General features: G+C 43.6%; 1 protein-coding gene across 1 annotated transcript in view; it reads left to right on the forward strand.

The window, feature by feature from the left end:
* Positions 1-25,489, forward strand: part of ZNF618 (zinc finger protein 618) — a 92,598-nt gene extending 67,109 nt beyond the window's left edge. The window contains exons 9-13 of the mRNA XM_044664091.1: positions 6,520-6,771; positions 10,316-10,399; positions 14,608-14,685; positions 23,168-23,269; positions 23,976-25,489. Coding sequence (XP_044520026.1) covers positions 6,520-6,771; positions 10,316-10,399; positions 14,608-14,685; positions 23,168-23,269; positions 23,976-25,489 — 2,030 coding nt within the window. The remainder of the gene's footprint in view (positions 1-6,519; positions 6,772-10,315; positions 10,400-14,607; positions 14,686-23,167; positions 23,270-23,975) is intronic.
* Positions 25,490-27,676: the final 2,187 nt, after the last annotated feature.

Below are 27,676 nucleotides of genomic sequence, written 5' to 3' on the forward strand. Positions count from 1 at the left end.
AAGGTATCTTATCAGTACCCACCAGACAGAGGGCATCTCTCAGTTTGAAATCTCATGTCTACTGGACAGAGAGTATCTATGCATGTTGCACTCACCAGCCAGTGGGCAGCCAAAGGGCATCTGTATGTCAGTACCTTCTAGGAAGGAGAGATTTCTCAGTATCTGCCAGACAGTTTGTCTTCTTCATATGACAATGTCTACTAAGCAGATGGCATCTGTTAATGTCAACTGGGTACAGGGCCTCTATTTGTCAGTACCCACTGGGTAGAAAGCATTTGCTGGTGTCCATTAGACAAGAGGACATATGTCAGTGATCTGTGATCACATAAGGCATCTAATAGGAACCACTAGATTCTGAGTAATGTGTGCCAACTATAGGATTCGGGTTCTAAGTGGGGTATAGTGTCCTGGGCCATTCCCCTCTGTAATTGCTCCAGATGGGCAAATGCCAGAGGTCTCATAGCCTGGCCTTTGGCCTGTAGTCAGATGGTGTAGCTATGGGGTTTATGTGGGGAGAGGAGACTTAATGTCCATCTCTCCCTGAGATGGTCCTGGGAAGGTTTTCTTGGGCAAACTGGGTTGTGCAGGGTGGATGGGGAGAGGGGATTATTTAGGAGAATCTCTTTTTGGGAATTGGGGATGGGAGACTTGGCCTGCTACCAGAGAGTGACTTTGCTAGGTCCCTTTTGCCTTGACTAATTCCTATCCCCATCACATGCTTCTTTCCTAAGGCAAGCCAGGCCCCCTGGCAGAATGTACATCCTGAGATTTTCTGTAAACTAGTACGCAGTACTCTCTCCCCCTTTGCCCAGTGACCGTAGGTCCTGGAAGCTGGCAGACTTGGGCCTCTCTACTTCTCCCTAATGGAGCAGTTGGGAACATCTGCTAAGGGCCTGGGGAGGGGAGTGTGTCCAGAATGTGTTTACACTCAATTAATTTTTAATTATGTCACTTAATAAAGTTGTTAACCAACTGAGAATGTGCCTTGTCTTTATTTCTTTGGGAAGAGTTCTGCTTCCATCCTTCCCATTTATTTCCTCTCCTCCCCTCACCCCACTCCCTACTCTATCCAGTAACCCCTGGCAAAAACCCTTTTTTCATGGCCCTATCCTCATGCCTCTGCAGAACCCTAACCAACCAGAGGGTCTTCATCAGTGGCTTAAACAACTCATTGTGCATCTTTGGGCAATCACTTCCCCTCTCTCTGGGCCCCATTTCTTCATCTGTAAAATTAAGTGGGTTAGACTGAATGATCTCTGAGGTTCATTGTAGCTCTGAGATTTTAGGATTCTAATGTACAGATTGGGACCTAGTCTAGGTGCCATTGCCTTTCTTAGTTGTCCAAAGGGAAAAGTTGTTGGAAACCAGTTATTCATATTTACTTTCATTCCTGTTCTTTACTCCTCTACTAAGTTATAGCCATGTGTCTATAGAGTCTTTTCCTGGGCATTTGGGAACACCTCTTCATCAGTTCCTTTCCTTTGGGTGTGGGGACTTCCCTTTGCTGTTCTTTCTGCTTCAGCCAGACTGGAGTTCTGAATTCTTGCTCTCTCTGTCTCCATTGCTTTGACTGAACCACTTTCCAAGAAGGGTGGAAAAGCTCCTTTGACCTCTGGTAGTAGATTACATCCCTCATCAAAACCCCACACCTTTAGAATGTGCATTGTTGTAGCAGGCAGTCTTTGGAAATGTAGGTTCATTTACTCAACCTTTCTCTTTCCCAAATCCATAGTAAAGTTTAATAATGATTTCCTCTTCCCTGAAATCCTGAGGACTCTCGAGGGGAAGGCCTGGTCTAGTGTCTGATCTAGCTATTCCAAAAACTATCATGAAAGGAGTGAAATGATCTAGTCTTCGTGTCCCAGTTCTCCATGTGCCAGTACCAGTTCACAAAGCTTCCCAACTTTAGGAATGGAGTGGGATGATCTCATAAAATCTGTGAACTTATAAATCAGCCTTCATGGTACAAAATACCAAGAATTTCCACTCTCTCTAACCCCCTCTCCATCCATCCATTCATCTATCCATCTATCCACCTAGCCCAATGATGGGCAAACTATTCCCCACGGGCCAGATCCAGGCAGTAGTTTGCCCATCATTGCCTTAAGCAGTTCCCTAATCACTACTCCCCCACATCCAGATTTAGTGATTAGGGAATTGCATAAGGCAATGATGGGAAAACTATGGCCTGGATCTGGCCTGAAGGGAATAGTTTGCCCATCACTGACCCTAGCCTATCTTCTCTCCCCTCTTAGTTTTAGGAAGGAAGGGACTGGGAGCTACAGGTCCAGAAAACGTATTAACAATGAGGACTGTCCAAAAGTGGAATGAGATGCTCCAGGAGGTCCTTCATTTGAGGGAGCAGAGCCCAGCCCAGATAATTACTTGTCATGTGTGCTATAATGGTGATTCTTTTTTAGGTATGGCTTACTCTAGATCTACACTAGTCTCTTTTAGCTTTAAGTGCTATGAGTCTGATATATTTTGCCTATAGGAGCAGGAGAAATAGTACATGTATTTTCCAGATGCTCAGAAAGTCTATGTGCTGCTACCTTTCTGGAAAACCAGGTAGAGACAGGTGGCAGCAAATTCAGGTATTTTGTTAAATGAACTGAAGAGATTTAATCTAGAACCAAGCAGAACTCTCCTTCTAACAGAATGCCAAAGACTAGCTTTCTTGATATTCTAGAGAAGGAAATTCTCATTGGGCTGAGGTTTGGTCGTGACCTGCCTGAAAAGAAACACACATGATGCATGATGTTAGTGATTTTGTCTCTAAGGTTGCTATAAAACCTGAGTCTCTTATATTATGAATCCTTTTGGATGTCTGGTGGAGCCTAAGGACATATTGTTGCCTACATATGTTGTTGAAGGAAGTACAGGATTATTAGTTAGATTGTTATTGGTTAGTGAAGATAAAGATGTAATATTTTTCCCATCTTAAGTTTACATATCCTCCTGAGAGGAGATTGGGGCTAAGCATTTCCTCTAAAGTACCTGAAAGAGTTTGTAGTCCCAGGTAAAGGGGAGGGAGTAGGTGACTTGGATCAATGCTGTAGAATAATTGTTAGGAGCTACCATCTTCCAATCTCAAAACCCAGTTATTATGATTAGAGAAAAAGTCTGTAAAAAGTAGCCTTAGCCTTACCAGGTGATATCTAATCCAAGGGTTTGACTAAAGGCCCTGTTCTGTGAGGGATGGACGTATTTAGAAGAGTAGAAAAAGAAAAAGCAGAGGACTGGCTAGAAGGGGCAGGACTCTTTGGCATGAACCAGCTTTGAGTTCTTTATTAACAGAAACATTTTTTTTGATGACTTAGAGGTATAAGCAAGGTTAGACTTCAGTCTGGGAGATTTATATATGGCTTATATCATCTGGTAAACTCCATTTAATTAATGAAACAATAGTACACTGAACTAAGAATGAGAAGACATAGATCATAGTATGGGATCTTCCATTTGTTATCTTATGCTTCCCTTCCCTTCCTGCTTTTTAAAAAAAATTATTTTGTTAAATGTTTTCTAACTATATGTAAAAATATTGATAATAATTTTAAAAAATTTGAGTGCCAAATTCTTTCCCTCCCTCCTGCCTCTCATGAGAGGGCAAACAATTTGATATCAGCTATGCATATGAAATTATGCAAAACATATTTCCATATTCTCCATGTTGCAAAAGAAAACATAAGCAAAATAAACAATAAAAACAAAATTTTAAAAAGTATGCTTCCATCTGCATTCAGAGCTCATCAGTTCTCTCTAGAGTTGGATAGCATTTTTCATTATGGGTCATTTGAAATTAGCTTGGATCGTTATCTTGATCTCAGAGTATCTGAATTCTTCACAGTTGATTTATCCTTCCAATATTGTTGTTGTTATGTACAACATTCTCCTGATTCTGCTAACTTTACCTTGTATCAATTCATATAAGTCTTCCCAGGTTTTTCTGAAACCATTTTGCTCATTCTTATAGCACAATAATATTCCATCATAGTCATATACCATAACTTGTTTAGTTGGGTTTAATTTCCTGATCTGAACCATAATAATAATTATTGTCCTGCCTACATCACAAGGTTATTGTGAGAAATTGAGGATTCAATGAAGGGAGAGTGTAAAAGAATTTTGAAAATTATAGAGTATGATATGATGGTAAATATTATATTCTTATGCACTTCTCAGAATGAATGAAGTAGTGTTTTTACTTCCAAAAAAACCTGATTTTTGGTTTTCTAAACTTGGTGAAGTTAAATTTGTAGAGTGCACCATCATATTTATTCTGGAGTTGTTTGTATGTGAGCATGTTTGTATGTGAGCATGAGCATCACCTTTCCGGAATGTTCATAAATACTTTCATATGTTATTTAAGCTAATTATAAGTAATCCTCCTACTTCTCTGAAATTCACCATACTTTTCTCATATCCTCTTTTGTCCTGGATCCCTCCCTCTTGTGAAAAACATATTCCCTAGAGATGTGGGTTAGGGTTGTTGAAGGGCAGGAACTTTTTTGAGAGAAAAATAGAACATAAATTACTTGGGGAAGAACTCCCTTGTTTAATAAGAAATGCTAAGAAAACTGGAAAGCATTTGGGCAAAACTTAGGTTTGGACCCACTATTTATACCATTTCAAAATAAATATGAGAGGTGAGATCAATAGCTAATTTAACTCATGTTCTTTATCTCAGACCTGGATTCTGGACCTAATTCTACCACAAAATCACAGGGTGGCTTTAGGCCATATCACTTCTTTCTAGATCTCTTCATTTACAAAATGGTACTTTGGACCATATTATTTTTCTGGGCTAGCTCTGACATTCATTTAGCCAGAGTCTACTTTTGAATGGCACGACTAAGCAAAAACGAGACATTCCTCAAAATTAAGTTAGTGAAACCTAACTTACAAACCACTGGCTTATAGTACCTGAAGGCAGGAAACAGCTATTAAGTTATCTGCATCAGAGAGAAAATAACGACTTGTTCACACTAGAAAAATGAGGTTAGAGCTAACCAATTCTTCTAAGGCATCTGGAAGAGTTTGTGATGTGTCTTGGACTGATGCTATGAACAAATGTTAGTGGTTTTCATCTTGCCACCACTAAATTTTGTGATGGGGAAAATATGAGTCACACTCATGGCTTCATAGGTAAGTAGAGGTAGGGAATGTTTGAATTTTAACTCTCAGTAGGCATCTAATGGTCTTATACCCAATGAGGACAACAATAGGGAAACCTAGTGGTGTTATCAGAAGTATTAGATGCATAAATGTCTTGTGACTAGAGCAGCTATCCTGTCAAAAAGGAGAAATATTGAGACCTAGATTAGATGGGAGACCACTCCTCACTTCTTTCTACCCCCCTACCAGGCATTTTTCCCACTGGAATACCCAGAAGTAAACACCGTATTCCAAGTGCAGTCTGAATAAGTATACTAATAAAATAATAACCTAAGAGAACAACACTGGGATTTTATCGGCATAGCCCTCTTTAAGTATCTACAAGTCAACCCTATAGAATGTAAGCTCTTAAGGGCAGGGCCCATTTTATTTTTCTCTTGGTCTTTCCAACATCTTGCATGTAGTAGATTCTCAATGAATTTTAGTTGAATTGATTTGTTGACTATCAGTTTGAATATTCTGATTATGGCTGGTTTAGGGAACTGGCCTATTTTGAGCCTTTTCCATGCAGGACTATGTGGAATATACCTTCCTTCTCTTTCTTTGAGACTAGTAAGTAGAGACTCCATTCAGAGTTGGCCACATCTCAAAGGCAGAAGCCCAGGAGACTTTTTAAAAGTCAATGTCTTGTGCAGTTGTTAAGTTCTGGTTGCCCAGCAGGTTGTTACCAATAAAATTTTAGGAATTCTTAGAAATGGACTAATTCTACTTGTTGCAGGACCCCTTGAGAACTAGGGAATGCTTTGGGTGAATTGTCATTCACATCTCATTGGTTCTACTTGTCAGAGCTTGTGTGTGTGTGTCTGTGTGTGTCTGTGTGTGTCTGTGTGTGTGTGTGTCTGTGTGTATATATATCCCTTATATGATAGAAACCAGGGACTAACATTATACCAACATATCACAATCTACATCACACCCTTTGTATCTTTTCATCTGAACTTGGTGATGGGGAAGTAGTCGTAGGTTTCTAAGTATGCGGACTAAGAAATCTTCATTCCCACTCCTTTTATCACTACTGTGGGGATCAAACCCCATCTACAATGGTTCTTCTCTGCCTTTTCCTCCATCCTTTCCCATTCCCCAAAAGGAATGCTTAGCTAGAGTGCAGAGGGTGGTCTACTAATTCTAAGTAGCTCGGGCTTCCCTATAGATAGGGGTGGGGGGGAGGGATCTTTATCATTCATCAAGGAATGAAGATAAGGTGTAGAATTCAGTAAATTTTTGCCCTTTTGGGGGGTTGTTTTGGGGGTGGGGCATGGTCATAAGAGGCTGCCAATCCAAGACGGCGGCACAGCCCACGGGAGAGCCTCGGGCAAGCCAACATTGAGGACCCGATCCTGCCAGGTACCTCCGCTGGGTGGGAGCCGTCTGATGAACCTGACGCTAGTTCTGAGTGTTCGCATCCAGAGTTCTCTCGATCTCCACTCTTCATGGCAGTGAAGACACCGACGAGCCAGTCGGGCAAAAAAACGCCAGCTTCCATAGTCCGGTGCTCCACCCTTCTACAACGCACCCCCTCTGGTGCCCCTCCAGCCTCCCAAACCCAGATGTTCCGCACTCCAAATTCCGGATCCCCAGGAAGCAAGGCAACCACAGGTACCAATGGCCTTTGTGCCCTCAGCTTTCTTAACTGTTGGGTGGGCTTTCCACCTTTGAAGTGATCTCTGCTTTCTCTCCACCCATCCCAGTCATAGACCGAATCCCATTTCTTCCTATGGCAAAAGGGAATGGAAGTGAAGTCTCCGACAGTGGGAGCAGCCAATAAAGAGACCAACAGTCCCCAGTCACATCTATTTCCTGAGGAAAATCCTCGATAAGACAAGACTAACTATAAGGGTGACAATAAATCTGGTTTAAAACCTGGTGTCCTAAGCTAAGGGACAAAACTTAGAATCATAATGAAAATTATTGTTTATTGTGTTTGATAAAAGTTGATGAAAGATTAGCCAGTTGGGAGAAAGGCCTTGTGCTGACATGTCAAGTTTTCAACCTAATGATCTCCTTTTTAAACTGATAGTTCCAGGCCTCCTTAGGGGCTCATTGACCATCCAAACAGTGCTTGATAAGTGGCAAAGTAATAAAATGTGCTTGTGTTTACACTTTGATTCCCAAGGTTGTTTTTCAAAAAGAACATCCTTTTGATGTGCCTGCTCAGAGTCTTTAATGAGAACAGCAGTTTAATAAACCATTAAGTTAGTAATTATTCTAGGCTCCTGGCAATTGTGAAAACACTGGCTTATTGTGTTACATTTTCACCAAAACTGACATAAATGGTTATTATAAACAGAATGAGAAAGTAGCTCATAGTTTGACCACTGCTTATGGTTCAGTGATATTAATTATATAAATTTGCTCATACAGCCAGCATTTATTAGTCTCCTGCTGTGTGCTGGCACCATAAATACTGTTTAAAAGATATATTTCTGGTATTGGGAATCTAAAGATTCTCCATTTCTTTAGGTGAGCTCAGAGACTGTGTGTGCTCTCCAGCAATAATGTCATTATTTTTGAAAAAGGAAACTTTGGCTAAAATAATGGCTTATGGAAGGTCAGAGGTGGGGATTTGGTAATCAGCTATAACATGACCAGCTAATATGGATTGAATTGTATGCATTATCAGCTTTCCTATGGGGTGGGTTGGAGAGGACTGTGTCCCTGGTAAGGGAAATTCAGATATTTTATCTAAAAGATGGTGGTTCATTTAACTGCAAGGCTGGGCAGTGAGATTTGTATGTCATAGGAGATCTGTTTAATCAGTTGATGTTTTTAATTCTCCCTTTCCTAACTTTGGTCAGAATGGAATTATAGATGATTTTTAACCCTTTGATTACTGTATGGCTTCCATAACCATCTTTTTATTTTAGAGTCAGTTTTGTTCTTTACCTACATGATCATTCTAGGTTCACTTCATTAATGAGGCAGTAAGAACAAGATATTCATTCAATCAAAAATTGCCATCAACTTTTTCCTTTGTGTGTCAGGCACCACTACATTTCTCCACCTGATCCCATGCAGAGAGAATGATTGTAGCTAATCCTGTTATCACAGAAGTTATGACAGAGAATGGGTCACTCTCCTCCCACCCCCAATTGAGCTTCTACTCTAGCTTCTCCCCAAACAATTTTATGTAAAGTCTCACTGTATCCTGTCCTCCACTGTATTCTGTGTCATGCATGGGAGACCTTTATGAACAGATCTAATAAAGAACATTTCCATGTGGGTCCCATTGCAAAGGGGTTTCTAGGGAGGGGAGAAGGGGTTGTAGCAGGGTGCCTTGGGATGTAGGTTCTTGTTGATTGCTTTGATGGACAGGGGTAGTCTCGACTGTAGTAGTTTATACTTCTTCACCTATAAGATGAAGGGAGCTGGTGGGGAGGAGGGTAGGAAAGAGTCATTTGTTAATTGTCTACCATGTGCCAGGCATTGTTAGGTGCTTTACAAATATTATTTCATTGACTCCTCACAACAAGCTTAGAGGATAGGTACTATTATGATCCCCACTTTACAGTGGAGGAACTAAGGCAGGCAGGTGAAGTGACTTGTCCAGGCTCACACAGCTAAGTGTCTGAGGCAAGATATGAACTCGGGTCTTCTGTGTCCAGATCTAGTGCTCTGTCCATTGTGCCACCTAGCTGCTTCTGGGACTTCCTCATCAGTAAGATGAAGGAGTTGGATAAGATGATATTCAAGGTCCTTTCCAGTGTTGGTATTATTTGGTTCTGTTCTCCCTCAGAATGGGCTGTATTATTCTTTGACAACTAGAGTTGGATTGGGATGGGAATTAAGAAATGTTGGCTAAGTTCTGTGACAGCTGAATGATAAATAAACCTCGTGGGGGATTCAGCCAACCCCACCTCCTACTCCTTGCCTTATTCAAGAGGAAAACTCCCTTTCGTTCCACAAGGTAACCAGTGGAGTAACTTTGGCTGATGGAGCCAGTAATTCCATGGCTACTGTGGACCCAATATTTCCCCCTCTCTCCCAATGATTCAAGCCCAACAGCCCTCTCAGCTTAGAGTCCTTGAAACATTTAGTCAAGTTCCGAAGTCATTATTGAAGAGCTGCGTGACCCACCTGCCAGTTCCCCTTCCTTCTTTCTCATTCCATCCTCTCTCTTCCACTGCTACTTTTAAAATTTTTCCAGACTCAAACAACTGAAACCATATTTCTCTTTGGAATGTCCCTTCCAGAAGAGCTGGGTGATCCCAGGAAAGCATCCTGGCCTGAGAATCAGAATACCTGGGGCTTCTCTGAGCCTCTCTCTGTGGGTGGTCTCGGGAGACTTCCAGCTCCTTTCTGGCTCTCAGTCTCCTTCTCTGTCAATTGCATGGGTGTGTGTGTGTGTGTGTGTGTGTGTGTGTGTGTGTGTGTGTTAGAGAATGATTTTTGTTATGGAATAAATTACCATTTAAAAAGTGTTTTATACTTTACAAGATCAAAATATTTTCAATTTGGGTATGGCAGGTGATTTCTCTTTCCCCTTGCCTCCCCCCTCCCCATTTTACATGTGAGGAAACTGAGCTATTTGGATTTGGGGGAGTTTGAGTGACTTCTCTTAGGTTACCCAGCTACCAAGTGGCAGGACTGGGGTGAGAATCCTAGGTCTTGTCACATTGTAGTCTGGTGTTCTTTCCATATCAACTATTTCTGTTTCATAGAATCAAGAGTCTAGAACAGGAAGAAATCTTTGGGTCCCTCTGTTTAATCCCCTCATTTTACAGATGAGTAAAAGGAGAGCCAGAGAAGTTAACTGATGTACTAAAGTTCCCTAGCTAGTAATTAAGAGGTGTGAGATTTGAATCCAGGCCTTTTGATTCCAAATCAAATATACTCGTCTGCCTCTGAGATTCAAAATCTATATTGAGTCCTCTCTGGTTGATCTACTACTGCTGAAGCCTGGCCACCTGGAAAATGGGCACAACATAGGAAGGTTGTCTCATTGCATTTCTGCTCCCCAGCTGCCATCTTGTTGAGGGACTGCTAAAGAACTGTTCTACAGACCAGTGGCGATTTAATTGATTCCATGCCCTTCCCACTCTGTCCATATTCCAAGGCTTTGCTACCACTCTGGGGCTTTAGAGAGCACGAAGCAGCTCTTCCTCTCAGCATCTTCTCTGTCTCTCTCTCTCTCCCTACTCAGCAGAAAGCGCCTTCAGTAGGAGAGTCGAGAGCAAAGCACAAAACAACTTTGAAGAAACCAACAGCAGTTCTCAAAACTCAAGTGGTGAATATAAACCCCCACTCCCCCTGCCTCCAGCAGATAGCCTTGGCCTTCCTGCTTCTCCATCACTCCATGGGGCCCTCATGTAGCACCAGGTTCTGGGAAAGCTTGCAGCCCACAGGCACATGACAGCATGCTTGTCCTAAGCATACCCAGCAGGTCTCTGTAGATGGTTCCCTCTGACCCCATCTTCTCTGCATTTCCAAGGGAAGCTTATAAGTCCAGCCACATTTAAAAAGCCCTTTCGCCTCAGAATTCTGAGGGAATTTCATCCTCATACAGTGATGGCAAAAGAGAACCCCACTTTCCAGGCCTCTCATGGATAGAGATCCAGGTGTAATATTGCTTGTAATAGCCCCTGTGAGATATACAAGTCTGACCACAGAGTCTGTGAGACTAGAGTTCAAGCCTCTCTATACACATGTGTGCACATATGCATGCCCTCATGTATGCATGCACAGAGGTATGCAGGCCCTGGGGCCCTGGGCAAGTCCTGCAAACTTCTTGGCATCCCCAGGGGATTCTCTGAGATAAATTGCAATTGCTGATTTTCATTGCTTTAAGAGAATTTTTCTACTAGGAGCTCTCCATATCATAGATTGAGGGCTCCCCAGCACAGACTTCAAGCCCTAATCCAGAGCACTTGAGCTCTACCCCTAAAATAATTTTAAAAAATTTTTTAATGGAGACTACATCTCACTATCTTAGTGATACATCTCATAGGATCCCCTGGGCCTCATGCAGGTAAGTAGGGCAGGGTCTGTTGGCTCCTTTTTAGTGATGGGGAGACAGAGGCCTTGCTCCTAAGGTCAATAGCAGAGCCCAGCCTCAAACCCTCAGGTCTCCTGACCCAGAGCTCTTAACTCTTTCTACTGTCTCACATCTTCTCCTTCTCATTCTACCTATTTAAACAAGAATGGTCCCAGGATGTGGGACACTAGGGAGACTTAGTTTGTCTCTGCCCACTTAGAGGTCAATTAAAGAGAAATATGAGACAGGCAATCTTAGCACTGGATTGTGAGATACAAACAGTAAAGGTTTCATGAATCCAGAAAAGGGAGACATCTCTGTGGGCTGGAATAACGAGGAAAATCTTTAGAGAGGAATGCAGAGCTTCAGTACATTCTTGAAAGGTGGGCATATTTAGGGACTGTAGGAACAGCAGAAGAGGGGTGGGGTGCCTATTGGGTACCAGTGGGAGGAAGGTTGGAGAGATAGGGAAACTCATTGTGGGATGGGGTGCATTTCATGCATTAAAAAAAAGCCTTTTGGAGCCTTTCTCCTCTAAACCTGTTTCTCATTTACAGAAGCTGCGAGCCCCCTGATTTCCAACCCATTCCCGCTCTTACAGAGTAAGTGATGGGCATTGAGAAGGTGCCCAGGTTCTTTTGGGTGATGCCAATCATGGCTTCTGTGGTCTTTCAGAAATGATGTCTCTAGGGAAGTAATTTGCACTCTGGGATTCCTGAGAAGGGGAAGCCTAAGGAAGTTTGGGTGTGGGCTAGGAGATCATGAATAATATGACCATTTCCTTAACTTCAAGCCTGGCATCTGGGTCATTTGGAGGCACTTGGTTGGGTTAGTAGGGCTGAATTTATGAAAGGACCTGGTATGGTGGGAGACATTGCCTTTACCCTTGTCTTTGCAGCACCCTGTGGCATTTAAACTGAGCTGTGGTGGTAATTTGTAGCAAGCTGACTCCCTGCTAAACAAACACCATACCATGTGCCACGACTGAGCCACAGTTTACCAAAGGCGAGGCTCCCACCCTCTCTGAGCAGACTTTCCAGAGGGGTAGCTTGGGTTGTTGTGCTCCAGGGGGAGTGGTGGGAAGGATTTCTAAGGGCCAGGGCTAGGCCTAAATGGCCCACTCATCATCCTTTTGGGAACACAATCCTTCACTTGGTTCTTATTTCCTCTGAGACCTACAGTTTTCCCTTTTCTTCCTTCCTTCTCCATCCCAATTCTAGTCTCTCCCCCTCTCCCTTCCCATTTTTCTTCTTTCCCTTACCTCTTCCCCTACCTCCTATAAATTCAGCTAATGGTTATTATTAAGTACCTACTATGCACCAAGCACTTCTCTGGTTACTAGATGATGAGCAAAGATGAAAAATGACCTGGCCCCTACTATCAAGAAGTTTATATTCTACTGGGGGCATTTGACATGTACACAGATAAGTATAACACAAGGCAGAGTGTAACTGGGGCAAAGAAATTTGCTTTTCCCCTTGCTCTCCTTCTGACTTTTTTTTTTTCTTTAGGGATTGACAGGTTGGGACTGAGAAGTGACTTGAGGACTCATTATGCTTAGATCCCAAACAGAAAGGGCTTCTGGTCCATCCCTTTTTATGGGGAATCTAGGACAGCATTCAACTGCCTTTAGAGGAGGAGGACAAAGAGCACTTTCTGAAGAGAGCAGGCGAAATCAGGCCTTGACTCTTATTGAGTTTATAATCTGCTGGGAGTGAAAGCTAATCTAAGGAAGCAATCACCTACCTGTCTTAAGCCTGAGTTTTATTGCTACTTTGGCCCTTCAGTCCTTTTGTTTTGAAACTGATTGGAGGACTTTTGGTCAAGATGGGTGAACTTATTATCCAAATATAATCCCTTTTTGTTGCCAAATGGAATTTCTCAGATATTTCTTCTATTACTGATTGCATTGTCTGGAATCCCCCATCATGCTTGTTCCTTTTCTTCTCCTTTGCCATCCCTTCTCCTTTTCTTCTTCGGCATCTCCCAATCTTGCAAACTTGCAATCTTGTAGGGAAGCAGATTAGACCCAGGAAGAGGGATGCTCTCTTTTAAATTTAGGCCTCAGGTGTGAGAATGAATTTAACAAATGTCTGATTGTTCCCCCAAAAGGCCCATATTAGATACTGTATGGGAGAAGGAAAGATGAATAAGACATAGTCTCTGCCATCAGAGTGCTCACACACTAGTAGGGGACAAGATAAAACAACCAACAAGTATTAATTAAGTACTTACTACATGCCAGGCATTGGGCTTAGGTGCTAGGAATACAAAAATGGCATAGTCCCACCCCTCAAGGAGCTTATCTTCTATCAGAGGAAATGACTTGTACAATACCTTTGTAGTCATGTTGCATAGAGCCTAATTTCATGGAAGTGGCACTGGCAAGTAGGTGATGGTGGGTAGGAAAGGCCTTTTGGAGGAAGATTTGACCTTGGGCTATCCCTTTCACTCCCCTGGGCCTCTGTTTCTTCTTCTGTGAAATGAGGGAGTTGAACTTGAGCCCTGAGTGCACAGCTCTTAAGTCTGTGATCATAAAGTGGCATTCTAACTGGGCCTAGAAGGACTGGATTGGGTAGAGGAAATAGAAGATAGATGTCAGTGTAGGTATATAAATATATTTTAGTGTGGGGTATATATTCTTGGTAGTTGGAAATAGGTTGTCTTTAGGGGTGCATGCCTTGCAAGCCACAAAGATATTTGATGACTTCTCTTAAGGAAAGGATGAATTTCCAAAGGCATTCTCCTTCCCCTGAATTTCAGTGCCACCTATTCTTTATCTCCATCAACTAGTCCCTGAGAAATTTCACGGTTCTGTCAACAGTCCTGGACCAATGGACGTTCAGAAGGCTGGACCCATGGCTCTTTAGGCCTCTAGGACATTCTCCAGGAAGAAAAAGAACTCAGGAGCACATGGTGCTTTTTGATTCACTGTTCAGTGAGCAGTCATGCCCTTGCATCTCCCATAGCTTAGGAATGATTTCTGGGATCTCATCTCCTTTCCTGTTTGTTCTTCTTCCATCATTTCCTTTCCAAAATGTAAACAAAGGTGTGAACTACTCTCTGAGCTTGATGATTTTTAAAAACCCTCACCATGGTAGCATTTAGCCTCTGAGACATAACCAGATATATCACTTTTAGGTCAAAAGGAAGTAGTTGAAGAGAGTTTATCAATGTCCTCCTTAAAAAAAAGTTGGACAAAAGCCATTTCTAAAAAAGGAGAATGTCCCAGGAAGTCTCTCTTCTCTTCTGGAGAAATCAGAAAGGCCATAAGCACAGCAGGTGCATGGTAGGCAACATGACAGGTGCCTGATGGAAATGTGCTAGCCAGGTGGAGGTAGACCTGAGGGCAGCCTGTGCAGAGCTCTGAACTAAGCCAGCCGGCAGACAACAGCATGTACATATGCACTGCACAGCCCTGTGCTGATTGTAACCAGGTTGAAATGGTTTTTCCCAAACAGAACCTTACACCTGTGGCGCTTGTGGGATCCAGTTCCAGTTTTATAACAATCTCTTGGAGCACATGCAGTCCCATGCAGGTAAGCTCTGGGTGGGTAGGTAGGTGGCTGAGAGCCCAGACTCCTCACAGCTCACAAGGAGAGCTGGGGCCAAGGACCCAGGGTGCGTGTGTGTTGCCCCATAAGGGACAGAAGGGAGCCAGCATTTACCTGTGAGGTAGCCTGCACTATCGGGGGAGGTAGAAGGTCTACCACACATTAGGAACTCTCCTACCAGCCAAAATGAGATTTTTATCCAACCCAAGAGGCAGTATAGTGGATAGAGAATAGGGATAGAAATTAGGAGATAGAAGTTCTGGTTCTGGTTCTCTTCCATTCTCTTGCTATGTGACCTGGGCAAGTCACTTGATATTCCTCCAAACCTCAGTTTATTCATCTGTAAGATAGAGATAATAATATTGACCCAGCCTACCTCACAGAGCAACTGACATAATGTGTGTGAAAGCACTTCATGGACTCTTAAAAAGCCATCAGATGGGTAGGATTGTCATTAGACCTTGTTTAACCAAGTCAGAGCTTGAATTCAAGCCTCAAAACCCCAGGTCTGAACATAGCACCATGCTGATACTCAGGTCTGGTCTATGGCCAAATTGTGAAATCAGTGAATCCCAGAGTTTAGAGGTGGAAGGAACCTTAGCATCCATCGAATTTAACTCACAAAACTGCCTCCACTATAATGTAACTTGAAAAATAATCTTGCAGACTTTGCTTAACAGCCCGAAGGAAGCTGAATCTATCCCTTGTCTGGGTAGCTCATTTGACTTTTGATTCTTAATTGATAGCAAATTCTTCCTGATATCAAGCCTTGCTTTTTTCCCAACTTCTTAGCATTGTTCCTAGTTCTATCCCCTAAAAAAAATTCTCCTCCTAGATGATAACCCCTTTGGATACTTGAAGACCACTCTTTCCTCTGAGTCTTTTCTTCTCCGGGCTAAACATCCCCTGTTTCTTCTGCTGATCCTCATATGCCAGGCCCAAGACCCTGTACCATTCTGATTGCCCTCTTCTGAATATTTCCCAGTTTATCAGTATCCTTCTAAACCAGGGGTCGGCAATGTATGGCTCTTTCTGCAGGAGCCATAAAGTCAATTTTTTTTCAGGCGCTGTTACAGGAGCGCACTGTGAGCACTGTACAGCTCTCACGAAATTACATTTTAAAAAATGTGGCATTTATGGCTCTCATGGCCAAAAAGGTTGCCAACCCCTGTTCTAAACCATGGTGTTCAGACCAAATACAGTACACCAAATAAAGTCTGGCCTAGGGCTTGACCTCCTCATTCCTGGAAATCTCTTTATTGTGCTCCTACCTCTCCTTTCTATCCTTCCTGGCCTAGGGCCCTGCTTTCAACTGACTGTTTTAAGCTTGTCATTTCCTCCTCCTCCTCTTCCTACCCCACCACCAGATGCTCTTAGTAATGGATTACGATATTACTGCTCTTGTAGGTAACTTTATTTTACTTGGCACTTTTTGGAACCTGAAAAATCATATTTCATAGGAGTGTACTTTTAAGAGTGAAATATCAGGCATTTGGAGGAGGGTGCTGTGAATCTTTTTTGAGGCTCCTGCCTTGCATCTTTCATCTTACTCCAGAGGTACCTGCTTAGGACATGTAATTACATTACATTTGGACTCGTAATGGTGACCCTGGGCATGTGACCTGAACAGTTTCCTATGCCAGAGGTTTCAGAGACTCCAGTAATTCTACTCTTTCATTCCTTCTGGGAAAGTTAGGGATTAGGCTACATTCTGGCAAGAGTAGGTGTCCCCCCCAGGGGTCCTAATTGTGTATCTAATTAAGTTCACTCTACTGAGAAAGGTGCAAAGGCAAGAGTTGAACTTGTTGGGAAGATATTAAATTAGAACTCCAGCTTTTTCATCCTCAGAATAGTAACTCCCATCATCTCATTAGCTGATGGGCCCCTGTGAGATTCCTATCTCCTCCAACAGTATAGTTGGGGGAGGGGGATGGTGTAGTTCTCTAAACTCTACTGAATGGCCAACTTCCCCTGGCCAAGGAGCAATTAAAATTAAGTTCTTTTCTCCTCAGAAGGGACAGATGCTATAGCCTTGGGGAGAGGGTCAGCAACTTAGGATATTTCTTTTATCCATTGCATGCTTGACTGACTTTCTACTTTCCCTCTCCCTCTCTGTGGGAACCCCTTTAGTCACTTATCATTTCTGGCTTCAGAGACTTGACACAGGAACAGCCTTCTTGCCTCTTCTCCTCCTCAGCCTTCAATGTTATCTTAGAAGCAAAGATTATGTTGCTGAGTGTATTATGCTTGCATGTGATTCCTACCATTAAGGAAAACCTATACCAGTGGTTCAGTGGAACTCAGGAATTCTGAATAGCAAGAGGGCTAAAGTCCATCAAGTATTTGCACTATCAGCCCCAACATAATGAACTTCTGAGAGTAGGAGGCCACCAGGCATCCCAAGGCGGGGCAAAAGAACAGATTTGTTTCCATGCCAGTCACTGGTGGTATTAGACCTTTGAGTGGATGCTGTACTTCCAGCCTGTGTGAGAAAGAGAGAACTGGTCTTTAAGAAAAGAAAGAGAAAGGAAGGAAGGAAGAGATAGAAAGAGAGGGAAGGAGGGAAAAAAAGAAGAAACCAAAAAGGAAAGAAAGAGAAAGAAAGGAAGAACAAAAGAATAAGGAGAAAGTAAGAAGGAAGGGAAGAAAAGGAAAGAGAATAAAGAGAGAAACTATATTTATCATTGCTCTTGAGTTTGGACTGAGAGATCATAGAGCTTAGAACATTGTTGAGAAGTAGCTCCTAGTAGAGAAGCAAAGTCTACTAAACTAGCTCTTTCAGGAGGTTGAAACTTTTCCCCCAAGGCACAGACACTGGCCTATGGCTATTTTCCCATTAGGCCACTGGGGCAAGTTCTCTTCTGCCCTCTGTTAGCTCAACCCACTGACCCCCTGATTCTTGACTTGTATGTGATGGAGTTAGAAAGTCACTCTAGACCGTTTGTGTCTGGATGAATGAGAAATACCTAAATGTCTTTCCTCCAACTCTTCATTTGGCTTGGCATGGAAAGAAGACCTTTGTAGACAAATCCAAATCAAGTCTATGGAGTTGCCATGTTTCTCTTCTTATGGCTCATCTCTGGCTTTTTAACTATGGGAAATGGTCAAAGAGGGAATTCAGGAATGGCCCTTATGGAGTTGCTGGTTCTGAGGTTTGGAAGGACCCAATCTTAGGGATATTCACAACACTAGCAGTGGGGATGGGGCCAATAAGCATCCTTTAGAAGTCAATGTTTGGGGTTTGGAGAGTCTCTGAAGAGAAAGGAAAATGTCCCCTTTCAGCTTTCCTGCCCATTCCTCTTTTTTCCATTTTTTGCTATTCTCTCCCCTTTCAATTCTTCATTTTATTCCTTATTTTTTTCCTCACTATCCTCAACCTGCCTCCACCCCCCAAATTTTCTCAGCCTCTTTTCATGATTTCTGGTCTCTCCTTTTCCCCTTTTCTCACAGAATGACCATCACTCAGTGTTATACAGTGTGCAATTTTTACAGATAAGGAAACTCAGGCTCAGAGATGGGAAGTAATTACAGAAGAGGCAGTGTACCCTTGGAAATAGAGCATTGGCCTCAGAACCAAGAAGACAAGTCTAGCCTCTGCTGTATGTTGGCTCTGTAACCCTGGGCAAGGCTCTTAACATCTCAGTGCTTCCCAGGCAACTCTCTAAGATCATGAGATTCACCACATAGATAGAGGGAGTTTCTTCACCAGAAATTTCCATACTGATGAGATCACAGGTCTTGTCTTCCTAAAACTATATGTGATGTTGCCAAATGAATGCAGCTATGTTGTGTAAGTATTATTTTCTGGACCCAGAAAAATGATATTTTTCCAGTTAAATATGGCTAGGAAGAGAGATTTAAGGCAGGTGGCTTCTTTGTTGTTATTATTCAGTTGTTTTTCAATCATGTCTTGTTTCTTTGTGACCCCTATTTGGAGTTTTTTTTCAAAGATATTAAAGTGGTTTGCCATTTCCTTCTTCATCTTATTTGACAGATGAGGAAACTGAAGCAAGCAGGATTAAATGACTTATCCAGGGTCACACAGATAGTAAGTGTCTGAGACTGAATTCAAACTCAGGAAGATGGGTCTTCCTGACTCCAGGCCTGGCACTCTATCAACTGCGCCACCTAGCTGAACCCTATTGGCTACACTGGTGATCTGGATGCTGGGTAGCATTGCAAAATAGAATTAGTAGTCTTGTTGTCAGCAAGGCATCATTTAATGGTTCAGTGGTGGAGACTTCCCTTTGGAGTGAGGGATGAGGCAGAGGGAACTGAAGGCCATTTGGAGACCACGATTTATGAGACTATAGGGTCCTGGATGACTTGGAATTTAATAATGACAAGAATCAAAATATGGGTATTCTTGCTTTTCTTCATATGAGAAAGGCATATCTGCCTTGCAGCTAGACCAGGAGCAAGAGAAAAGGCTTCCAAAGTCCTCATTCCAAAGGAATAGGTTGGGAATCTATAAGGAAGAAGATGGCTTGAAAAGGCTTGTGTACCATGGAGGATATATGAGATGATGGCCACTGGCAATGGAAAGAACTGGGGGATGGGACTTCTGGATCTTCTAGCACTAGCTTTTGTGGACAGGTCACTCCCCTGGACCTCAGTTTCCTCATTTGTAAATTGAGGAGCCTGGACTAGATAATCTTGAAGGCCCTTTCTAGTGCTTAAAGTTCAGCAGTTCTATGATTCTAGGCAAAATAAATATGTAGATTATATATATATATATATATTATTTATATGTCACCTCTATTCTTCCTCCACAATATCTTTTGTCTGTATCCCCTTCTCTCCATTTACATGGCTTACCTGACATGCCTGCTACCCCAGTTCAGACCAGCATTGCCTTTTGTCTTGATTGTTATAGTACTTTGTCCCCCTCCTTCTCTCCCTCCCGTCCTCCCTTTCTCTTTTGTCTCTCTCCCTCTCCCCTTTCCTATCCCTCCCTTTCCCCAATATCTCTTTTCCTCTCTCCCCCTTCCTCCTTTCCTTTCCCCCTTTCTGCTCTATCTCTCTGTTTCTGTCTCTACCTCAGTCTCTCTGTCTTTCTCTTTCCCCTTTCCCTCCCTCCCTTTCCCACTCCTCTCCCAGCTGTTGTCCACATTGCTAGTAAAATATCTTACCAAAATACAGGTCTGGCAATGTCACTCCACTGCTCAAAATTTTTCAGTGGCTCCTTGTTGCTTTGAGAATAGAGCATAGCCTTCTCAGCTTGGCATTCTAAATCCTTCACAATCTAACTTAGTCAAGTTTCTAGACTTATTTCCTATCACTGCCCTTCACATAATCTACTTCCAGACAAACCAGTCATCTCGTTTCCTGACCTTGGTATTGTACCATGATGCAGGATTCCCATCCCTGAAAAGCCATCCCTCCTCCCCTGTCTCTTAGAAGTCTTGGCTTCCTCCAGGGCTCATATCAGATGCTGCCTTCAGCCTGTCCTGTCCTCCCTGGTTTTAGAGCTTTCTTCTTCCTCAAGTTATTTTGTATTTACCTATCTGTGTACACATTGTGTTCCTCCAGGACAATATATGCTGCTTAAAGAAAAAGAATGTTTTTTATTTTTGCCTTTGTATCCCTAGCACCAGCCAAGGGCCTTGCACTTTGGGGAATAGGTAAAGTTAAAAGAGGAAACAACTTTGAGAAAATATATCCTTTGATATTTGCATGTGGGCAAATATCCATTTAATGGGTCAGTTAGTGAATCAGTCAACAAATATTTTCTGAGTGCCTTCTCTCTTGTGCTAGATACTGGGGGTTGAGAGTGGGAGTGGTTCTAAAGATGAGTAAAACCCTGTCTTTGTTTTGCTGCCCCAAAAGTCTACTAATAACAGTGCTCATTGTCATATGAGGCATACAGATAGATAGGAAATGTTGCGGCAACTCAGAGGCAAGAGAAATCCTGGACTGGTCAGGAAAGACTTTTTTGAGGTAAGTCCTGAAACACAGATGTGATTGTCTCAAATGAGAATCAGGGGAATGGTAGCTGCTTAACCAAAGTCTTGAAGACATAAAAGGTCAGACCCAAGGAGAAGCCTGGAACAGAGGGTGCATATTGGGAAACATGGAGAGAGAAACTCAGAGATGTTGTTTAGGACTAGGTTCTAGCAGACCTCAGATAGGCCTGACACAGGAGTTCAGTGTAGGGTGCTCCCTTGCTAGGATTCTCTGAATGGATCTTGGGAGCAGAGAAGAAAATGATGCAATGAAAAAGGAGATCCTGGCATCAGGGTCAAATGCCACCTTTGCTGTTTACTCTGTGACTGGGAGCAACCCTCTGTGAATCTCAAGCTCCTCATTTGTGAAAGAAGGAGCTAGGACTAGGTGATCCATAAGGTCCCTACCAGTTTGCCTTTGAATCCAAAGTATCTTCCCTCTAGGGTAAAAGAATAGGCAATTCAGCAAAAGAGCAGACAGTGCTGGATTTGGAGTCTGGATGTCCTGATTTCAAATCCTGCCTATGTGTCCTACATTAGACTATGAGTTTCTTGAGTACAGGGACTGTTTGTGCCTTTCTTTGTAGTTCTAGCACCTACTACAATGCCTGGCACATAGTGGCAGCATAATAAATGCTTGCTGACTTGACCCAAGCAAATCACTTAACCTATCTCAGCCTTAGTTTCCAATCAGCAGAATAGAGAAAATAACTGCACCAAAGTCACAGAGTTGTTGAGGGATCAAATGATATAATATGTGTAAAGCACTTTGTAAACCTTCAAGCGTCATAGCTATTATTATTATTAATTATTCTTAGCACTTATGTCCCAGATATTTCAGAGTTTCTCTTCCTAGTTGGGTTCCTTTTCTCTTGAGAATAATGAAATCCTCTGAACTCTGGGTTCCTGACAGAAGAGTTGTCGGCCCTCCAGCCCTTCCTTTAGTGACTTTTGGAGGCTAAACTGTAATTAGAGAAGATTATAGGTGCATCCTCAACCCCAAACAGCAACACAATGGAGAGAAGCAATTAAAATGCAAATTGGTGCCTGAGTTTCTGAGCTAGAACAGCAGAATACAAAGGGGGGGGGGAATTTATTCTGTAATTATACAGTACAATATACAGCTCTGACTTCCTTTAGACTGCTTTGTTCAGGTCTGGTGCTACTGTATAATGCCTTCTCGGCAATCCAGTGCACAGGAATAAAAGGGACAGCTAGGCTGAACTGGGATTAAAGGCTTGGCACCATTGAGTGAATTTGAGGAGCCATGATCTGTGCAGTTCACAACCTGCCTGATAAGGAGGATCAAACCCAAATACACAAATCTCATTAACTTGGTATTGAATCACAGAGGGTAATTCCCTCTAATAAACTACCTTCTCAGTTTCCTATCAGGAAACAGTCTGCTCTTGCCCTACCCTACCATGGGCGGTGTCAGGTGTGCTCAAGGACATGACTTGTAGTGTCAAGAGTAGGAAGGAGCCCTTGGAACATGGAATGTTGAAGATAGACAATACCTTAGAGTGTGGAGTGTCAGCTGGAAGGGATTATAACAGCTCCAGAACTAGATGAGTTTTTGAGGTTCTCTAGTCTAATTCTTTTATTTTACAGTTGAGGAACCTGAGGCCCAGAGGGGTTAAGTGATTTGCCCAAGTCACAAGTGGTGAGATCAGAGATAAGATTTGAACACATGTCTTTGACTTCAAAGCCAGAGAATTTTATTCTGTACCATGAGAAAAGACTTCAGAATATAAAATATCGAATGCCTGCTGGAAGGGCTCTGAACATAGACTGGCAGAGTTGGTTGGGATCTTTGGAAAAAGAATGTCAGAGCTGCAAGTGTCATATATAGTGTCGGAGCTGAAAGGGACCTTGTTGGTACTTTTGGAACATTGAATACCAGAAACTTAGAAGGGCCCTTGGAACAGAGAATGTTAGACCTGGAAGTCTTTGGAACATAGTGTCAGAGCTGGAAAGGGCATTCAGATTCAGAATAGCAGAACTAGAAAGAGACCTTAGAACACAGAATGTCAGAGCTGGGAGGAACCTTTGAACCCAGGATGTCAGAGCTGGGAAGGGCCTAATGGACCAGTGAGTCCACTCCTTCACCCCCCCCCCATTTTGTAGAGGACTAAATTGAGGCCCAGAGAAAGGACATCACTTGCCCATGGTTACATAGCAAGTTAGCTAAAGTGTCAGAACTAGACTGATCAGGAAAGCATTTGGGAAAAGCTGCCAAGGAGGGGCCAATAGTCAGTTTTATAGTATTTCTCTGCCATTGGATTGTGGCCATCACTTTACTAGGAGGAAATACACATGCACACACACACCTCCATCTATATAAACAAACACACTTGCGGTTTAAGTTGTGAAGAAGGCCCTCTTTCCTAATGGGATTTTTAAAAGCTTTCCTTGGTGGTCTTGCCTGGATCCCTGAGCCCCTGGAGCCTGCCAGGGGGGCAGAGCTTGAAAGTATCTCTCTGAGCTACAGCTTAATCACTGCCTTCTTTTGTCTCTCACAGCTGACAACGAGAATAACATCGCCTTCAACCAGCCCCGGTCGCCTCCAGCGGTTGTGGAAGAGAAGTGGAAACCACAGCCCCAAAGGAACAGCACGAATAATAGTATGTCATGAGGGTGGCCCCGCTGTGGCAGGATCTCCCTGCCTGCCCCAGCCTTTTCATGGGTTCAATCCGTGTCGCTGCCTTCTGCCACCACCCCGGACAGTTCCCTGGTGCTCTAATGAGTTCTCACAGCCATTTCGCCTCTTGGTCCCTTGTTTCCCTTAATGACCTTTGAGAGAAGCAGATGAGAGGAAGGCATATCTATTTTATAGATGAAGAAGTGGAGGCTTGTTGGAGCAAGAAAATCTGAGTTCAAATTCAGTGTCAGCTTGAAGGGATTATAAGATAACAGCTCCAGAGCTAGATGAGTTTTTGAGGCTCTCTAGTCTAATTCTTTCATTTTACAGATGAGGAACCTGAGGCCCAGAGGGGGTAAGTGATTTGCACTTATTTGCTGGGTGACCTCGGAAGAGGCACTTTCCCTCTATCTGCCTCTCTTTCCTCCTCTATAAAATGGGGATCTCAATAGCACCTACTTTCCAGGGTTGTTGAGAGAATCAAATGAAGTAATATTTGTAAAAGCATTTAGCACAGCACCTAACATATAGTAGGTTCAATATAAATACTAGCTATTATTGTTGTTGTCATTTGCAAAAAAAAATCCAAGTTAAACTTTTCCCAGCGTGCTCAGCAAAGCTCCCAGTCTGCTTTGCTAGGAATAATCACTCTCTGCTTTGTCCCCCCTCCTCCTCCCTCATCTCTGTAGCTTCCGTGAGCGGTTCGGCGCCCAACAGCACCATCCCGGAGAAGGAGCGGCAGAACATCGCGGAGAGGTTGTTGCGAGTGATGTGCGCAGACCTGGGCACGCTGAGTGTGGTGAGCGGGAAGGAGTTCCTCAAACTGGCCCAGACCCTGGTGGACAGCGGGGCCCGCTACGGCGCCTTCTCAGTCACCGAGATCCTGGGCAACTTCAATACGCTGGCCTTGAAACACTTGCCTCGGATGTACAACCAGGTGAAGGTGAAGGTGACCTGCGCCCTGGGCAGCAACGCCTGCCTGGGCATCGGCGTCACTTGCCACTCGCAGAGCATCGGCCCCGACTCCTGCTACATCTTGACGGCCTACCAAGCCGAGGGCAACCACATCAAGAGCTACGTCCTGGGCATCAAGGGCGTGGACATCCGCGACAGCGGGGACTTCATCCACCACTGGGTGCAGAACGTGCTCTCCGAGTTTGTGATGTCCGAGATCCGGACGGTCTACGTGACAGACTGCAGGGTCAATTCGTCCGCCTTCTCCAAGGCTGGCATGTGCCTTCGCTGCTCAGCCTGTGCCTTGAACTCGGTGGTGCAGAGCGTGTTGAACAAGCGGACGCTGCAGGCCCGCAACATGCACGAGGTGATCGAGCTGCTGAATGTCTGCGAAGACCTGGCGGGCTCCACGGGCCTCTCGAAGGAGACCTTTGGCTCCCTGGAGGAGACGTCGCCCCCGCCCTGCTGGAACTCGGTGACGGACTCTCTGCTGCTGGTGCACGAGCGTTACGAGCAGATCTGTGAGTTCTACAGCCGCGCCAAGAAGATGAACCTCATCCAGAACCTGAACAAGCACCTCCTGAGCAACCTGGCCGCCATCTTGGCCCCCGTGAAGCAGGCGGTGATCGAGCTGAGCCACGAGAGCCGGCCCACCCTGCAGCTGGTGCTGCCCACTTACGTCAAACTGGAGAAGCTCTTCACCTCCAAGGCCAACGACGCCGGGGTCGTCAGCAAGCTCTGCCACCTCTTCTTGGAGGCCCTGAAGGAGAACTTCAAGGTGCACTCGGCCCACAAGGTCGCCATGATCCTGGACCCCCAGCAGAAGCTGCGGCCGGTCCCGCCGTACCAGCATGAGGAGATCATTGGCAAGGTGTGCGAGCTCATCAATGAGGTGAAGGAGTCCTGGACTGAGGAAGTGGACTTTGAGCCTTCCACCAAGAAGCCACGGGCCTCCGGAGAAGCCACCCCAGCTCAGGAAGATGACCGGTTTGGGAAGAATGAAGTTTATGATTATTTGCAGGAACCTCTCTTCCAGTCCACCCCTGACCTCTTTCAGTACTGGTCTTGTGTTACCCAAAAGCATACGAAACTAGCCAAATTGGCCTTTTGGCTCCTCGCGGTGCCCGCCGTGGGGGCCAGGAGTGAGTGTGTAAATATGTGTGAGCAAGCACTTCTCATTAAAAGGAGGCGACTTCTTAGTCCGGAAGACATGAACAAACTCATGTTTTTGAAGTCCAATATGCTTTAAAACTGTCTTTTAGTTTTAAAATAATAATAATAATAATAACTATAAAACACTGTTGCAAACAAAGAAAAGGAATTTAAGTTCTAAACACTGTGGACCTCATTATAAATGCCCCTGGAAACTTAAGTGCTTTTTCTATGTATATATACATAAGTGTGTGTACGGACACACACATGCGTATATACATATGTAGGTATACCATATGTAGAAATACACATACATTGTGTACATGGGTACGTGGTTCTTGGGTCTGTTTTACAGACAAAGAAACTGCTTACTCACCTACACATAGACGCCCCGTGCGCATGAACACACGTCTGTGTGGCCGTGTTGCATTAAGAGGGCTAAGTGAGGAAAGATGCGTGTATGTGAGAGAGGGAGTACTTTACCAGGAAAATGCTTCTTGTCTCCATCAGGGTTTTTTTTTTAAACAGACTTTCCATGTTTTCAGGTGTGCAGACTGGTAGGAGGCTGACATTGTAAAGTCTTCAGGCAGCTGAGATCTAAAAGTGACTTGAAGTTTCTTCGATTTCTCCTCCCCTCTCCGTATCCTCTCTCGTTGCTCCCCCCCCCCCCCCCCACTCCACTTCTCCTCTTTTCCCCTTCAGGGCTGTCTTGCCATGGATATTTGAATCTACAATATCTGCACTGGACTTTGCTTCTCCAATTACCTTGTATACTTTCAGGGCATTGATCAGCCGCCTTCCTAACATCTGCCACATGTTATAAAGGCAGCTGCATTCTAGAAACACACTTATCTCTCAGATCAGGAAAGGAGACATTAAGGAAACAAATAGGACTTTTTTGCTTTTTTAATATAAGATGGAGAAGAAAAATTTTCAGAGAAGTAGTTACTCTAGTAAACTGTCTCCACACCTTAGTTTTTTTGAGTTTTTAACATTTTAGTGGTTTTTTAACCTTTCTTTTGGTTTTTTTGTTTTGTTTTGTTTTTAAAGTTTGATTTAGAACCCTCTAGGAGGCACTGAATGTCTGTAACTTATGTTTATGGTTTTAAAAAAATATCTTTTCCTTCCTCCTTGCCCCCTCCTCCTCAAGTCACACTGTAAACTAGCTCATCTCAGTGGTATAACCAACATGCTCACATTTTTATTAAGCCTTCCCTGTATAGTCCAGCTCTCCAGAGGATGTATTCCTTCCGAAGGCATGGGGGCAAGTGGGTTGGGGTGGGGGGTTGGGGCATAACAATGCAGAGGATTCCACGATTTCACAAGCATAGCATCGCATCTGGTGGAAGCATGTGGCTTAGGATATCTTCTGAATGTAAGTGAAAAGAATATACCCTCCTGGTTTGTTTTGCCTCATTTGTTTCTAGTACCAGGAATGTCTAACTTAAAATACCTATAGTGCATTACACTACTCATCAAATCACTGAATTGTTCTAGCCCATTAGGGGCTTGTGAGTTGATCAGAGATCATGTCCAGTGGCATGTCAGATCCACACCTTTCTCCTCCCCTTCTTCACCCCCTCAGTTAGCCCTTGGTCCTGGTACCCAGAACCCTCCAGAGCATGGGGTGCAAGTTGGTCAGCCCCAGGGTTCCTGATGTTTGACTCAGAATCACATTCCTACAAGGTAGTAGGGCTGGGTGCCTTGCAGGCCTCTGGAGATTCCGTGCCAAAGTCCAAATCAGGGGATTTAGCCTTCAGGAGTATATTTAAGTAGACAATTTTTGGGGTCCCTCCCAGTTGTGAAATTTTTATTTCCCTTCTCTACATACAGGGATTTGAGGTCTGGATTGGGCCTCTGACAGTGGCCATGGGAGCCAGTTCTCCATGTGGTACCCATCTACTTACTGGATAGAGATGGGCCAGAAAGGATTAGAACACTGTCTCTCTAAGCTGTGTGGTCTTTGACATGCATATTGAAGGTAACTCTGTTTAGGTATAGCATCCTCTGGTGATCAACATTATGGAAAGAGTTGAGTCTTTTGATACTCCCACAAGTGACCCTAGATGGTCCCTATATCATTTGCCTTGTTTGCAAAGACAAGTTCTAACATCTTGATTAAGGAATATCTCACCAGTAACTAATGCATTACTCCATTTTTCATGAGATTCCTCCATAATCAAAGGCCTCATTCCAAGGGGAGGGAAACTAGAATTCATATCCCTTATTCTGGCTGTTTCTGACTAGCCTGCCAGCAATTCATGGGTTCCCTTCTGTTTCCAAG

The sequence above is a fragment of the Gracilinanus agilis genome, chromosome 2, assembly GCF_016433145.1.
Source record: "Gracilinanus agilis isolate LMUSP501 chromosome 2, AgileGrace, whole genome shotgun sequence".
Classification (NCBI taxonomy): domain Eukaryota; kingdom Metazoa; phylum Chordata; class Mammalia; order Didelphimorphia; family Didelphidae; genus Gracilinanus; species Gracilinanus agilis.